The 18,313-nt window shown below is 30.5% G+C and overlaps 1 protein-coding gene across 1 annotated transcript in view; it reads left to right on the plus strand.

The window, feature by feature from the left end:
• Positions 1-13,357: 13,357 nt before the first annotated feature.
• Nep5 (Neprilysin 5) overlaps positions 13,358-18,313 on the plus strand; it is a 270,596-nt gene continuing 265,640 nt past the window's right edge. The window contains exons 1-2 of the mRNA XM_067046034.1: positions 13,358-13,393; positions 16,322-16,477. Coding sequence (XP_066902135.1) covers positions 13,363-13,393; positions 16,322-16,477 — 187 coding nt within the window. The 5' untranslated portion in view covers positions 13,358-13,362. The remainder of the gene's footprint in view (positions 13,394-16,321; positions 16,478-18,313) is intronic.

Genomic DNA, 18,313 nt, shown 5'->3' on the forward strand with positions numbered 1-18,313 from the left:
CTTCCTCAGGACATCGTCTTCCACCGGCGATATTTAGCGACAGCGTCATACTAAATGTCACAATGTCATTGCCATTAGTCATCCGGATACCGGATGGCTCACAGCTACAGTGAAACAAAAAAAATTATTTGCCACAGCTGGATTTGAGCCGAGGTCCTTTACCAATGACCTACTCACTCCCACTTTTTAATATTAATTTAAGTTTTTATTAATTTGTTTTCTATGTATCTTGTAGCCTAGAATATGGTCCATCCTGATCAAACCAAATTTTGGATGTAAGAATAAAAAAAAATATAATAGAATAAGGAGTTGAAGAAGAAAGACTTCATCATCAGACACCCCAAAAGCAAAATCGTGCTTGTCGGAAGTGATGAAAATTATCTTCATCATTTAGAAATTTTAGATTAGATGATCACAAATGATGTGGGGATAAACAAGATGATTATTGCGATGATGAACCTCCTGTAAAGCAGGCTGGTGGCTTATCCCACAAAATATCTATACGACGAGCCAGAGATTTGACAAAACCGTGAACTCTTTTCTTTTGGTGTGGCTGTATAAGTCTAAGAGCTGAATTGCCTTTAAAAAATATATGCTGTAAATTACTGCAGTGATGAGCTCACTAACGAAGCGTGATAGGGTAGTAAGGCATTGATGTCATTAGAAAGAACCTGGGAATTTTGGCTATCCGATATATCATATGTATTAGTGTAAATAAATATTGTCCCCACTGCTTTATCAATGCTGCTCAACCTTTTTTTCATAGGGGCCACAAACACGTGTTAGTCATGCTGTCGCGGACCGCCATAAAAAAAAAATAATAATAATAAAATTTTAAAAAAATAGGTAATGATTTCTTAAGTTTTCGCGATTGTTACAAATTGAATTAAATAACTATGAATGCATTTCGTCCTGGTACAGAGGACTTTTTTCAAGCACATTTTTGAGGCTTTATGATCCTGTACAGCTCTTCAAATTTAAAATAGATTGTACAATATTTAGTTCTGGACAGACTTGGTGTTGTTAGAAAAGTGTCCTTTTGGATTTCCCTCAACCATTTTAAGGTATTTAACATAAAAAAAAATTTAAGTTTTTTTTTTATAATTTATTTATTGATATTCACAACTGTATACATATATACACATCAAGTAAATTTGCTGTAAGTGATATTATGACATGATAAGAACATGTAGAGAATCTACCCATTGATAGAACTCCAAAAACATTTCTAAAGGAGAAGATCTCGAGGCCATCTTCTTTTCAGACGTCTAGGAGGATTATTAGGTAGTGAAGGAGAAGCCAGGTTAGAAACGAGTTGGTTTGGGTGGTTGGGAAGTTTATTATGGAAGGATTGGTATCTGGTTCTGGCCAAATCGGCAACATAGGGGACATTGAGGTCCTGATGGATGATTCGATTTGTGACAAAGTAAGGAGCATTAAGGATTTTAGGAAGGATTTTGGACTGTAAGGATTGGATTCGAAAGGAATTAGATGGTTTAGTGGAGCCCCATAGCTCAACTCCGTATGTCCAAATAGGCCTTATAATAGTCATGTAGATCAGTCTTTTGTAATGGATTGGAAGTTTGGACCGTTTGTCTAGTAAATGTTGCAAACAGTCGGAATCGACGAGCAGTTTCCTGTCTTTTCAGTCTTGCATGAGGATTCCATGTCAGTCGTTTGTCCAGATTTAGTCCTAAGTAACGTATCTGTTCAACAGGAATGAGTGGGGTATTATTAAAAGATACTGTAGGGCAAGACGAAGGTTTACGACGAAGGGTAAATGTGATTAGGTGGGATTTATTGGAATTTATTTTAATCCTCCAGTTTTGGCACCATTCTTCGAGGGTGGTGATGTGGGAAAATTTAAGTTTAAGTTAAAGGTTTAAGGCATATTTAAGAACCTTTAAATCTCTTCTAGATTGAGTTAGATTGCCATAAATTTGAATGGGAATTCACTTACTATATAATAAAAGTATTCATAAAAACATTTTTCTTTTGAGGTTAATGACTTCCAATTTAATGAATTTTTTTATTAAAATTATCGCCACATGGTACAACGTTTCGGGACCACTGTCCCATATTCATGCACCTTAAACCTATAACAATAACAAAAATATCGTAACAACCATGTCCTTCTCTATTTATTATAGTTCACACAGTTATATTCACCTCATAATTTCTTCTAGGAAATCATGTCACTGTGTGAACTATAATGAATAGAGATGGACATTGTTGTTATGATAGTTTTGTTATTGTTATAGGTTCAAGGTGCATGAATATGGGACAGTGGTCCCGAAACGTTGTACCATGTGGTGATTATTTTAATAAAAATTTTCATTAAATTGAAAGTCCTCAAAAGAAAAATTATTTTATGAATTGACTTTCCAAACTTCCTATAGAGATAATCCAGATAATAAAAGTAGTTTTTGTGCTCCTTAACGTTTTTTTTACAACCCTCGGCATTGGGTAAACGGTTTTTTTTTTGTGTTCTAATAATGCATTAATTAAAACACTAGTCGTTTGTTTTCAAAACAAAAATGAAAGATTGCGGGCTTAGTTGTGGAACTGTGCCAATCACAGTTCTTTTTTTAACTTTTGTTTAATTTCTAAACATTTTAAGAAAAAAAAAATAATAGTTTCTAATATTATCAATTACAAACATATCTTCACAACATAAAATTAGGAATGAAAACTGACAGAGTACAAGAGGCAGATAATTGAGCGAACAATATATTCTGCTTTCACAAGCTATACATTCACTAACGAAGGACAAAGCCGTGCATGATCCCGGCAATTACACTATCTGTCTTCCTTACACAATCGGCTATCGATTGTTGGCAGCCATCCAATGGGCGAGCTATGCTTCGTTTGTGTTTTAACTTTTGCATACTATCTGTTTGTAACTAGAAGGATGCAGATATATTCTATAATGAAAATAGAATAACAAGGTGATTTTAAAAAAGTTAAATCGGATCGTAAATGGTGGTAAAAACTGTATAACGCTCACCGGTTTATCGATTAAGTTTCTCAATAAAACTAAACGTTCTATTAAAAAGATTATTGCCATCCATTTGAAAGATAATTTAATACAAAACAAAACATAGTTTAAATTGGATCAGTTCTAACAAAAGTGGAAAACGTTTTTTTTTATGAATAAACGAACAGGTGAACACTCAGTGATCAAGAACTGAATTTCGAAAATGAAAATGATAAAAAAAAAAACTTCATAATCGATTCAAAAGTCTTTGTACCAGTAGTGTTTTTAATTTACAAAGAAAACATATTTTTAATGAATATTTAAATTTTTTTTAACTTTATTAAATCATTTTGTATGAAATTTAAAATTCATCGAGTAATAAGGTAATTTGACTGTATGTAATTAAATCTAGGAAGATAGTCCGGGTGGCAGTCAACAAAGTTACAAATATAGGGAAATACAACTATTAATTAATAACACACGTTTTTTCAATCCTGATATCTGCAAAGGACTTCATCGGGAAAAATAAAAATATTGTTAAGTATAAAAAGATTATAAAAATATGCTTAGAAAATTGTATGAAAGATTAGAACTAATAGAATAGAGTGTCCCAATGTTAACGCTAAATTTGAACTAAATAACCAACACAGTTTTTTTTTATTGAATCGTAAAGTACACAGAATAATACATAGGGCAAATCCCTTCCAAAATTTTCTGGCGAATACGCAACCTTTTATCGAAATATTCCATTAACATTTTGCATAACAGTGGCTTAATTTCGTTGATGCAGCGTTGAATCTTCTCTTTCAAAGCACGCACAGACCTTTGGCTTCAAATAACCCCACAAAAAATGTCAAATCATAAGAGCTAGGGAGCCTATCCTTATCACCGAAACAAAACAGTATACGACCAGGAAATGTCTCATTTTTAAGTTACTTATATAGAATATTTTTAAGCAAATTTTTAAAAAATTTAATGGTGACTTACAAATATGGGCGCCATAATTAATAATAAATTAAAATTGTAATAAGGAAACGTTGTTTAGGATATGAATATGGTGATAAGTTTTTTTTTTCTCTTTTTCAACTACTTTTACTACTTCATGAAAAACTAATTCCGTGAATATATGTATCCTGCAACAATGGACCAAGCCCTAGATTTTATTTTCAACCAACAAATAATTTACCTTAAAATATTGATTACCAATGGATGAATATAGAAAAATGATAATTTACTACAAAAAACACTCAAAATAGAAAATATGGGGATAAAAAAGAAAGAAAAACTAGTATGAAATAGTGAGGAAGCTACACTACTATGTGTGTATACATAATGTGCTTGGTAAACGTTTTCAATTTTGAATTATGAAATTATTTTCATTGGGGCCAACGTTTGTTCCAAAAGAATTGGAAGTCGTTTAGAAACTGAAGCATCACAAAATTATGCATATTTATTGAATATTTAAAAGTATCTATGGAGATAAGTTTTTAATATTTATGATGTCATAGTTCTTACCAAATGGAAGTTTTAGTTACTTTGAAATAATGCAAAACGTTAGTTTAATTTTAGGGTGGCCGAACAAGGATTGCTTATGTTTTAGGAAATGGCAAAGGGCCAGAAATGGCTGTGAAATGTTGGACTTTCCAGTTAGTTTTAGCATTGGATAATTTCATATAAACTAAATATATAAACAAAATTTTGTGTTTTTTATTTCTTACAGTATCCTTCTTATATTCAGCCTTTTATTTTTTATTTATTTTACAATTATAAAATATCCCTTACATACAAATTTTAAACGGTGCATTGTTCATTTCGTACAAAAATCGTACAACAAAAACATTAACGATATATAAATTTCAAGGTAGGGACTTACAAAGTAGGGTTTTGTTTCAATTAGAAATGGGACAAAAAATGATTATTAAATCACTATTTAAGAATATTTATGAATAAAACTTGAAAAAAAATAAAAAACTTAATATATAATGATAATTAAAGAATATGTTATTAATTTAAAATAATAAAAAACAAAAGGTTGAAGTACAAAGGCTGCTAAATGACCTAAAAAGAGAAAAAAACGCAGAAAATGTCATAAATTAGTGTTTTAAAGAGACCACTTCATTAATTTAAAAAATAATTATTAAGAAATTCATTAAAATTAGGAAATCTGAGAGGTTTCTTTTTGGCTTTCAAAGAAGAAAGATCAAATTAATCTTTTTCCTAGCAAAGCCTTATATCATTCTAAAATTTATATACTTACAATTAAAAATAAAACTATTCAAGCTTTATCAATTCAAACAGCTTAAAGTAATATATAAACGAAAATAATATATATTCCCTAACTATAATCCAATTAGTAAATTTTAGATGAGAATTAAATTAATACAACAAACCATAATAAATATTTTTTGACGTTTTGACTTGTGATTGAGATATCGCTGCTCTTCAAGAATAATAGCACATGATATAATTTTGTGATAATGACTTCATAGTGTTGATTGGCTCAAATATGATAAAAATAGATGTTTCTAAATCAGCATAATTTTACTAACAAAATTCATTCCTTGGCTAATTTTTTAGTACTATTATTCCGATTTATTTAATTTACTATTTTTATTTATTTAATTATTGAGAGAAGTACATACAGTATGGTCCGACCCAATGACATCTATCGATCAGTTCAAAAATAACACACAGAAATGAAAAAAAGAAATGAAATATGAGTTAGTTACATTATTGATTATTAGGGCGGAGCAAAGTGGTGGAAAGCGTAAAAAAAAAAACCTCCAAAATGAAATGCGTCTAATCATGTTGATGGGTGTGGTTCATTACACTCTAATACCTATAAGGGAGTTCACCGTAATTGGTTCTCCCATCAAACAATAATTTGGGAGTCATAGACATAATCTTACAGACGTTATTTTGGCATCAGGAAAAAAGTTAGATTTTATTGTTTGTTGTTATTTTGTTTTAAACTGTTCAACAAAAAATATTTCGGCCAAGTCAATACCAACGAAAGTACGTGGACAAATCGTAGATTTTCAAAAGTAGGTTTATTCCATGAAACATTTTTTTCTAAATTTGTTCTACTAATTTTTGATAGACTAGAAAGATGAGCTTTATTGATCTTTGTGATGCGATTATTTTCCCATAAAATTGTATAGGAGCGACGTTTGTGTAAGTTTCATTGCCGTATAAAGTCAGGGGCCTTCTTGGAAGGTGTAACTAAAATAAGGAAAGAACAATAATTACATTTTTTTTTATTTAATACCAGATCGGCCTGGTGGAACTTACATGGTTAATCTAAGAGTTACATAATAATCACATTAAGTATAATGAAATATAATTGATATTTTATTTATAGAAAAATGATTTTAATTATGGAAAAATTATGATTTATATTTTTACATCTGAAAACATTATTAAAATAAATATAAAAAAAATAAAGAAGTCCCATGGAATCCAGTTCTCTAAATAATATAGGGATTCGTGAGAAACACAAGATTTAAACAATTTAGACGTTTTTGCTAAAAACAGTAAACCACTGGGCGATGAAATAAAATAAAACAAATGAAAAGCTTATGAAATGAGTTATCATGATACGAATTTTAAATTATTAATAATGAGCTAATGCATTTAATGAGGAGTGAGCTTGAAAATAAGAATAAAAAATATATAAAATTATACAACATAATATATACAATATGTAACTGTTTATTTTATTTTAATTATTGATATGTATCCATTGTTGAACTTCCAGTGTTCTTATTTTTAGAGGCCTAAGGGAATTATCAGGTATTAAAGGAGAAGCAAGGTTAGAAACAAGTGGATTTGGGTGGTTGGAAAGTTTATCATAGAAGAATTGTTATCTGGTTCTGCCCGAATCGGCAACATATAGAATTTTGAGGTACTGATGGATGATCTCATTTGTGACAAAGTAAGGAGCATTGAGATTTTGGACTATAGGGATTGGTTACGAGAGGAATTTGATGGTTTAAAGGTGAACTACGTATGTTCAGATAGGACTTATTATAGTCAAGTAGATCAGTTCTTTGTAATGGATCAGAAGCTTAGGCCGTTTGTCTAGTAAATGGGGTAATAGTTGGAATCGACGAGGAGTTTCCTGTCTTTTCAGTCTTGTATGAGGATTCCATGTCAGTCGTTTGTCCAGGTACGGAGTAAGTAACGGATCTGTTCGACAAGAATGAGTGGGATATTATTGGAATTTATTTTAATCCTCCAGTTTCGGCACCTTTCTTCAAGGCCACCCACCTTCCAGTTTGATACTAGAAAAATTCGGTTATGCAAATTTTTGATAGATTAAAAAAATGAGCTTTTTGACCTTTGTGATGCGACTATTTTCCCTTAAAATTGTAGATATGCGGGATTGCAGGGTTTGGGTTATTTTGTGATATGGAAGGGTCATTTTACACAGTACAGGTGAGGATTGTGCTAGGATTGGTTGGTATGTCAGCTGTAAATACTGTATTGAGGATGGGACCAATACTACCCTGAGGTACACCAGCAGACTGAGGAAAGAGAGAAAAAGAAGTGATATTGTGATTTACATGAAATAATCTGTTGTAGGGCTAAGAACGGATAATAAGGAAGTATGTAGGGAGTAGGTATTTACGGATCTTGTATAGCAGTCGTGGGTGCCAGACTCGATCAAAATATTGTTATGTATCGAGGTTTTAACATTTCGACATCAACAATATGATCAATGTCGTTATATGATTTAGCCACATTTGCGAGGAAACCTTTTAACACACACAGAGGCACCTGTGTTTGTATCCCACATTAGTCTTGTTTACCAGTTGTTCACACCTGATGTAAAAGGTTTTAAGGTAGGTAAAGACCGAAAGCGATCATTACTGTTTCCCACCCTCTCTCAGGGTCTAGAAGTTCGAGAAGGGCACTTCAGAAATGGAACTCCTCTGCTACACCCAAGTTACTACACCTCACGATATGAATCATCCAAATCAGAAGCTATTTAGATACATTAGGTAACAATTCATAATATAAACAATATTTTATGGCAAACCAATTATCTGAATCATTTCAGTCGTTTTAATAACATTATTTATCATTCATTGTAAATAAATACTTAGTTCCTTTATGTAGTTTATTTACTATCATATTACACAATACCACCCTTTATTATATTATATTATATATTATTAGTAACAATATTTTATAAATGTAAAGGTATTTAATTGGTGACTGGTAAACACACAAAAAGCCTTTGGAAAATAATCCAATTATAATAATAGTTTTGCAGGACTCAATTAATTAATTAAATTAATTTCGGATAATTGCCTTCAGCGATTATCCTGGCATCCCGACTAAATTTTAAGGCAGATACATAGCAATATGTAAGTTGTTATATAATTTAAAGATTCCAAAAAAAGAAGAGAGAATTGAAACAAAAATGTAAGTAATGGATACAATAAAACAAAATGGTATCAGTATACACTAAATAGCTGATATACATAGGGTTAATATAATTGATGTTAGAACACCATGGCGATTGTTAACGGCGTGTGAATATCCCCGAATGGTCCAGCAATCAAATGAATTCCAGGCAATTGTATTGTGAAGGAAAGAGTAAGGGATTACATTAGCCCGATCATCCAATGGCTCGGAAAAGCAAGCAATCGACTTCTCAGCTGCTTAACGTCCAAAAAGCTTTTAAATAAGATTTAAAAGTTCCCCGCCCGAACTCCGGCCGAACGGACTTTAGGAGGAATCGTTATTCTCCTAGGACAAAGTCAGCGAACAGTTTATTCTTCGGAAAGTTGGAGAAGGGATGAAAGCGTTCTGTTCTGTATGTGACAGAGAAGTTAAGGAGTATCTCGACCTGAATTTATTTTAGTTCTTGTCCCTTTTTACTTCCTTAAATTTGCATTTAAAACGGTTCCTCGGAGTAAATTCGCTGACTTGGAAAAATGAATAAATATAAAGGACTTCTCTAAAAAAAGAAGAGTTTTTTAAGGTAATCTAAAATGTTTCAATAAGTAGAGAAAATTATATCAGTACTGATGTTAAGACCGCTCATTTGTCTTAATTTATTTATTTAAATAAATTAGATTTAAAAGAAAACAACTGTTTAAGAATATTATCGTAAATCTGAATTTAATCAAATATAATAATTATTTTTATTGTTTTAAGTCAAGAAGATTTTTTTGTGTTCGACTTTGTTTTGTTTGTTACAGTAAGTTGCTTAGCGCATAGTAGCACTGCTAAGTACTGAGATTTAGTCGGGATGCTAAGGGCAATTATCCAAAAATAAGTTAATTAATTTATATTGAGTCCTACAAAGCTATTATTATGATTGGATTCTTTTCCAAAGGCTTGGAGTGTGTTTACCAGTTACCAATTTGTATTTAAAAAATATTGTTACTATTAATTATATAATATAATAAGGGGTACTATTGGGTAAATAATAGTGTATAAACTATATCAAGGAACAAAGTATTTATTTACATTGATATGATTTAAATTATAATATTTGATTGAAATGATTCAGATAATTGGTTTTCCATAAAATATCGATTATTACATTATTACCTAATATATATATACATATGAATGAGTGCTCAGCTGTTTGATTTGGGTGGTGCGTGTAGTAACGTGAGTAGTTCATAAGGGATGGCGACCAGATCTCATAGCCGTTAGGACTTCGTCTGGTCAAAGTGCTTCTTGCCTTTTTTCCTGGTCTAGTTGCACTGCCCCTTTTCTCCCACCTCTTCTTAGAGGCGTTACCTTTTTGTTTTTAATCTAACTCCTCATTGGCCATAGGTGACAGAACACCCCCTAGGTCTTCGTCCCCCCTAGGCCCGAGAGGGGGTGGGAAAGTTTGAAATGTCTAGGAAGGGTTTGTACCTGCTTAATTGGCTTCTGATCCTTAGACAACTAAGGTCTAAATGTGTTAAAAGCTCTGACACGGGACCCCTGTGGCAAATAAACACAGGTGAACATATGGCAAAAATCCTTAATAATATAGAGAATTGTTAAAATGTCTGCACATCAGTAGGCACACTTCGTTAGAACTATATGCACTCTTTCTGACTTAGTTGAAATTTGTGGCATTCAGTTGGTTTCAATATCCCTTTTTATAACCTCAAATTATTGAAGTTGATCGATTCATTAACCTACAGAGGCTACGAGAATTTTCCTTGATTCTTGTCCCAAGAAACTGTTATTACAAATATCATGATTTTGCGAAAGATTAGAAAGTGATAAAATAAAACTAAGTTTATTTCCCATTTCACCACACGAAAAAAACATAGATATCAATCATAATTGTCAGAAAAAAATCATCATTTTTGTAGACCTGTAAAATTATCTGATATAATCGTTTGTTAAAATAATATAATCTTAGATATGTTTTATGTGTAGTAAGAAAGAGCAGTATCGATAGTCGATGCCACTGGGACCATTCACAGTGCTTGGGAATTTCGTTCTTAATATATGCTGCTGCAGTTTGGATTTTAGATCTTCTTGTATTTGAAAATATCGGCAGGCAACCAACTCATTCTTGGAAGATCCCTCCTTTTTAGCCTGCTGATAGCCATTTTTACATATACAATTTTTCGGTCTTCTTTTCAAGGTACTTTGTATTGCCTGTTTATCCCCTATTTGTAAGTTTCCCTCAAGAACTCCCAAAAGTTATCTTCCAAAACAGTCAGTATTTATATAACATTTAAGAAATAAGATATTCATATTTGCCACATGATATGATATAACTTTATATTATTATAATATTATATAATTTGGAAAATGTTTTCCTAGTGTATCTCATGATAACTCTCATTTCCTATTATAGCGTTTTTATTCGAAAATAAATGTACCAGCTGACACAATAAAGGGAAATAAGTATTAGTGTCTTAAATATTCATTTATACCAATACACATAAGAAAAAATTAATATTAACAATAATACTAAATAAATGAAATTTAAAATTAACGAAATACAAATTAATAAGTTATGAATATAAAATATTAAAAAAATAAATAAATAACAGAAAGTTGAAAGTTGGCAGTGGCCTAGAGACCTATTGAAAATAATTATATTAGAGCTCTAGAAATGGCTAGATTGCACTCTTAAGTCTTGAGTGTCTGCGGCTCGAATCCTCACTCGGGAGCGCCGGGATTTTCTGGAGTCCTTATTTTTCCTTTACAATTATAGGACACTCTATGTTATGAGTTCCCCAGGTTTAATGTAAATATTGTAAATAGGAATGAACGTGTTTAAAATGTTATCTTTTCTTTTTCTAAATTTATTTTCGTTTTATCTATGTATGTAAATATGGTGTCAATGTGCTCTCTGGCCCCCATTCTGTAAATATATGACACAAAGTAATATTAGACAAAATTAAATTAAATTAGAGAAACAAATTTTAAAAATTACTTTTACCTGTCTAACTCCCAAGTACTGAAAGAATCAAAAGTTTCATATTTCCAAACTTCGAACCATTGTTTCGATTTGTACAAGTTATGGGTTTTAAAAAATGTTTTTTAAAAAAGTATCGTTATAAAAAAATCGTTGAAGTAACGGCTTTTGTTTTATGACCAACCCTTAAACGGAACATTCAAAGTTTAAACTGTTGAATAATGAAAACTTTTTCGCACCAAAGCCGAAGTTAAATTTTTTTTTTTAAATTATTATGCTGTACAGAAACTAAACATTTTTTAATCATAGAATTCAAATTTATTAAAATATTCATTATTTATGAGGAGGAGATAATATTATTTATCATTTTTGTATATGTTTTAATATATATATTTTTTAATACTATAATATTCATTATTTATGAGGAGAAGATAATTTTTTTTATCATTATAGATTAATTTTTATTATATATTTGTTTTAATACTTTAATATTTTTCAATATTTATTGTATATTAATTTTCACATAATTTCTTGATCTTCTATTTATATTTGTTATATTATGTTAAAAAGTCATATTATATTGTTATATATTACAACTGTTTATAATTATTACTGTATACTCGTTAGGCTAATTTATCGTATGATCAAAAATATTGTCTGATTAGACTAAAATAAGTATTAGCAACCCAATGAAGTTGGGCAGCACAAATTTGTATTTAAAATTTGGTACAATACTCCTTAAACATATTTTTTAAAGCGAATAAACATACTAACAATTCTCAATGCATAGTGATCTGAAAGTAAAATGATAGAAAAATTGATGTTACGTAATTTAATTTTTTTTTGTTTGAATTAAATTTTAAACAATATATATTAATGGTTGAGAGCTTGTCATTCATTACTAACTATTATAATAAATCAAATAATATCGATGCTCACTAACGAGTTACTGCAATTAACTGACCTAATTTTATCAAAATATACTTATTTAATTAATTGTCAAAATTCAATTACTTTCAGTGGCTCATTTGATCAAATAAAACCTTATTGTTAATGAGATAATGAGCATTACTCAATAAAGAGATAATAAATTTTGACTGAGTACTATCCAAATTCCTGATTTCGTAATAAATTAATGAAACTATGAATTACCATCTTATAATCATTATCAAACTAGCAGATCCAGCAATGATTTTCTATCTATGCACGGATCAAATAAATAAAATTAAAAGTATTATCAATTATTATTTAGTTCATTGTCATAAATTCATTTTATATTTTTTATGTTTTGATACTTTGTTTTGTATATATATTGTTTATTTATTTTTTTTTTCGTCGGCTCATGACTCCCATTGAATTCTGAATTACTGTTAACCATGGTGAGGGTCAAATTTTTCATTTTGTGGGACCACCAATTAATGAAAAAAATCAACACCCCAGGTAGGATTCGACCCACTTAAACTACGGACGGCCCTATTTGATATTTTAATTGATCTTTTATGAAAAATTTGGATATAAATTAAATTAATGATATGACGCTTGCGACGATTATGGTGGTAATACTTCAAAAGATTAAACTTTAAATTAGCATATACAGTAACGAATATTGACAAATTACTTCTTAAATACGTCATATAAACGAGTATACAACAATGGCCAAAACGGAGATATGGAAAGCCTCATGTTCCTGTTTAGATGTAAAAAATAAATAAAGAAAGAATTATAATTAAAAGAAATAATTCAATGATATCTTTTCACAAATTAGTATATTCCCCCTCCCCCCCCCCAAAAAAATGGTTTCTTAATTGTTATTTTAAATTATGACTTCTAACTAGTTTAAATTAGCTACTCTAAAGTCACTGCCTTTTCCTGGGTGTAATCGAATTAAATCAGGCCATAGCTTGCAATAGAGAGTTGCTATCGATTATCCTTTGTGTCCCAATGTCGATAAATCGTTTGACGATGGCTCTTTGTTGTTGCAGGAAAGAAGCAGATGTGCTACTCTGAAGAGTGTGTCAAGTCAGGTGAGTGTAAGAAAGCCTCCAAGTCATTATTCATAAACCTAGCTAGTACTATTATCTTAAGAGTAAAATATCTAGTTATAATTATAAATATCCATATGCATTAAATTGGAAAATAAAAGTATTATTTTTAACGGGGGTGTTTGATTATCAGAATCGGTCATTATGTAACTTCTTATGAAGGTTTAAATATCTTTAGAAAAAAAGAATAAATTTTTTTTAAAAATTAGAGACAAGGAAATAATACCTTTACAATTTCTTTCATTAAAATATTCATTACTTTTACTTATTGATGAAATGAAAAATAATTTATTATTCTGGGACTAGATCCCTTAACAACCATAACCATAAACAATCATTAGGTTGCAGGATATATAGGCCAAAAACAATGTGGCCTTACTTAATTAAAACATATACTATAATTGCATAAAATGCAATAATTTTAGATATAGAAAAAATAAGTATATACATAAAAATAAAACTTATAAAAAATACATTTTTTGCAATATTTACAAATAATAAATTATAATGTTTACTGTTTAAACTATCTATACCATTATAATATTGGATCAGTTTGGAGAAGAAAAATGTGATTAAACAGAAGGGTTTTAAACGAGGGAAGGGTTTATACATGTGCTATGATATAGGGAATGGAGTTCCAGTGAACTAACTAACAGTGAAACTAAGAGTTGGTGGGTTTTAAGTGAAAGGAGATAACGGATTCAGTTGAATTGCTTTGATTGATCTTTATCTCTCCTTCTTTTTACTTCTTCATTTCTTTCTTCTTTTCTATTTTTTTATAATTTTGATTTTGTATACGTTTTTCTCACAAATAATTTAATATTGAAGAAAGCTTTAAGAAATAAACCTATTTCTGAAGACCAATTTTTTCGCTATTAAATAAAGCAATAAACCAACCAACTATTATTAAGAACATTGAACCTCAATATTTTTCACATTCTAATTACAAATATTTTTACAAAATGCAATATATACCTATAACATACCCCGCAATTACCTAAGTTGTTTAAAAAAGATCTACCATTCTTTCGGAATTAAATGATCAGTTCAGAAAAATCGGATTCAAAATATCTTTGATTTGCCAATTAAAATAAAACATCAAAAATATATCCGGCTATGGGAGTTACTTTAAGTTGCAATTTGTACTCAGTGGTACAATGAGTGTTGATATTTCGGCCTGTCTATAGTGACTTAGTCACGTTGTAATTCCAGTTTCCGCAAGAGAATGTCAACTAACCCTAATACACTTTGGGCAATGTTGATTTTCGCTCATTTGTCGACAAAGCCTCAGATTAAAATGATTTTATTAGTTCATATCGGGAAATTTTAGGATAGTAAAGCAATTGTAAGTTAACGTTAGTAAATAACAGTGATGTTAATATGTCCTAAAAGTTAAAGAAAAAAAAAAGGAGAAATAATATTTACATATACACGCTATCTCGAATTTAATATAATGAAGAAATGAAGATGAGATGCCCAAGTAAAAGACTTTAAAAATATACTGTCTTTTAAGCAAACCGACAAAGATAAGATTTAATCTGAAATGTACTACTAAAATAAGGAACTTGGCCCGCGGGAGGGCTAAACTTCAGTCTAGTTTTATAAAACGGTATTTAATTTATAAGATAAATTGGCTGGCCAGCAGACAATAGCGGGAACCTATTATTTTTTATAAAATAAATGTCTTTTTTTTACATTTATTTTATTAATTTTTGTTATGTTCGATTTACTTAAATTATGGCTACATTTTACAAATTATTTTTATTCTTATTATGAGTAGTTATTGGTCATCAGAAATTCACTTTAATCTCCTCTCTGATTGTTTTTTTTTACCTCTTTATTTTTAGTTAGAATTTACACTAATTATTTGAGTTTAATTAGGCAATTTTGAAATAATTTCTCTAGCACTCACGTCTTAATCCAGGAGGTGCAGTAAATTGAAATGATAATAATTTTTAATTCACCTCATGGGCATAATATATCGCGAGGGTCTGATCAATACCTCCTAACTTGAATTTCGGGGACATTTTTTTTAACCCATAGAAAATGTTAAAATATTTTTAAAGGGCAATTTCAAAATTCCTGGGGCCATCCGTAGCTCAGGTAGTTAAGGCGCATGTCTTAGCAGCCTGAGAACTTCGGGCGGCTCCGGTTCGAATCCGGCCAAGGAGGTGGACTTTTTGGCGGTACCACGAAATAAAAGACGACCCCCCACCATGATTAGAATAGCTTGGTCACCTCTAGATAAATCTATCCCCCCTCCCGTATGTTAGAAATGACCAGGAAGGGGGTTATAAAATAAAAAAAAATAATAAAAAGTTTCCAAATTCCTCACTAAAATAAAGGGGTTCTACGTATTAGTAAAACCTCCTATATTTCTATATTTCTCACAAGTATTTCTGCTAAGTTCCATTCATTCTTCTTTTCTCAAATTGGGGCTTTGAACAAAAAAAAATTAAATACAATTAAATTAAAGAAATAATTGCTCACTATTTTCACATAACTATTAACAAGGACAATTGTAATAACCATGTAAACCGCTACAATGTATGAAGGGTCAGGAATTCAGTAGTTTTTAGAACAAAAGTTATACAATTGGTTATCATAAGGTAATTTTTTCACGATCAGACTCTTAGCGGTTGAGTCTGCTTTTGTCTACTTTTAGATTGTTACCAATTGGTAGTTTCTGTACATGCCTGTATCATACTATTATGATCTTACTTCAAATTTCCTAGATGTATTATTATGTACAGTTGTAAATTTCAATAAATAAATTTTTAAAAAATTACACATATATCAGGGAAAAGGTTTTCTCTGTATTTAGGACTGAGTTGAAAGCTTACAATAATTATTTAAATTATTATAATTAGGTATTGATCGCATCCTTATAAAATATTCTGGTCTCCTTAGCTGGAATGCTCCTGGCCAACATGGACCTGAGGGTAGACCCTTGCCAGGACTTCTACAGCTACACTTGCGGCCGGTGGGCGGACAACCACGAAGTAGAGGACTCCACCTACTCCTGGTTCTCAGATAGAAGCAAGTTTCTCCACTCCAAAGTAGCAAGTAAGCATAAAATATATATTTGTAGACCTACTTATAATATCACTATAATCATATATCTGCTTATTATAATTATTTGTTTTCAAATCGTTGGGTTGTAAAATAGGTTTGCAGCGTATTTTATTGGTGATTTCAATAAAAACTTCAGATTCTTGTAAATATTTTTAATCAATTGTATATGACCTATTTTGATCAAATTACATGTTGCAATCTTTCAGGTAATTTTTGAATTCCGTCCTCCCAGGATTTCTCAGATTTTTGTGCTATGAACTCCTCTATGCGCGTTTACAATCCTCGAGGGAATTAAGTGTTACCGATCATGAGAGTTTTGAAGAGCCCGAATTAGTGAAAATCTTTTGGGGCCAGATCTTGTGAATAGAGTGGGTGGGGGATCACGTTATTCACATAATTTCTGCTGGGTCAGCAAAGACACGTGAGGACGGGCGTTATCGTGATGGAAAACTATGCCTATGCGATTATGAGACATAAATAATTTGAGACACTTTTATGAGATATGTTAAGCGTTTTTGCTATATCCAGTGTCGTAGACTGAGGATTGTCTCTGACCAATGCTTGAATTTGGTCATCAACAGTTGGACGACGACCCGAGCGCTTTGCGTCTTCCAAGACAAAATTTCCGGTTCTGAACCGAGTAAACCACTTACAGACGGTGCTTTAAGTGGCTAAGGCATCCTAAGACATCCTAAGGCATCACCGCCATACACACTGTATGTTTTGTTAACCGTCTGCGCAGTGGATTTTCCTTTTCGGAAATAAAAAAATTATTAAATGACCAAAATGAATTTTTTTCTCTTCCAATTTGAGCAAGCAAAATACCACTTAAAGATAAGGAATATCGGTTGAAACTGGTACATATATGTAAACATTACTGACCAAGTAATTTAATAATTTTATAAACATAGAGATGATTAAATTTAAAAATTGAAAAACGCTACGAACTTGTTTTACAACCAATATAAGCCATCAATCAAATTGATTGAGGAAAAAACTCCTCAGGACCTTTTATTTTTTTATTTATTATTTATTTTATTTATTTTTAACATTTTTGTAACGTTTCTGTCTTTTTTCTTTTGGCTACTTTCTTAGTGAACGTTTTAAAAAAAAAGATTTTATCATTCGTTATACTACAAATGCACTTTCACTAACCCTAAAAAAGTTATATTATATTTAAGTTGTATGGTTTATATATTTTTATTACAAGTTGATATATTTGTAATGGTTATGTTTTATTGGGGGATGGTTGGGGAGGAGGTGTTGTAGTACAGAAGAAGTTCAAGATAAACATTCAGGCAGTGTTACACTCATCTACCACGAGGGTACTCCTTCCGCCTCTCTTGTATTCTACCAAAGTAAACGGCGGACATAACATGTCACAACTATAACTCGCTACCATCGTCACATTTACCGACCATATAGCTGTTTACAATACACAACTGACTTTTTTTTTTTATATATCAGATCGGTCTGGTGGGCCTAACTTATATTATATATATTTTCTTAACAGTTGATTATGAGGGGGTATAGTCATACAAATGACACTCCTAACTATATACAATATTCTTATTAAAAGAAAAAATAAATAGATAACAATAATGCTTTTTAATAAAAGAGGAAAGTAAAATTAATAACAACAAATAATGATATTGGTATACTTAAATAAAACAAACAATTTTCTTCTAATAGTAAAAAGAAACAAGTTAATTTGAAAAAGGGAAGAGAGAACAAATAAATAATAATGAATAAATAAAATGAATAATAATAATAATATGTAAATAGAGATAGTGTGACTATAAATTAATTTTATATTTATTAAAAAAT

This window comes from Halyomorpha halys, unplaced genomic scaffold (assembly GCF_000696795.3).
Source record: "Halyomorpha halys isolate HHAL.00 unplaced genomic scaffold, Hhal_1.1 Scaffold677.1, whole genome shotgun sequence".
NCBI classification, from domain to species: Eukaryota; Metazoa; Arthropoda; class Insecta; order Hemiptera; family Pentatomidae; genus Halyomorpha; species Halyomorpha halys.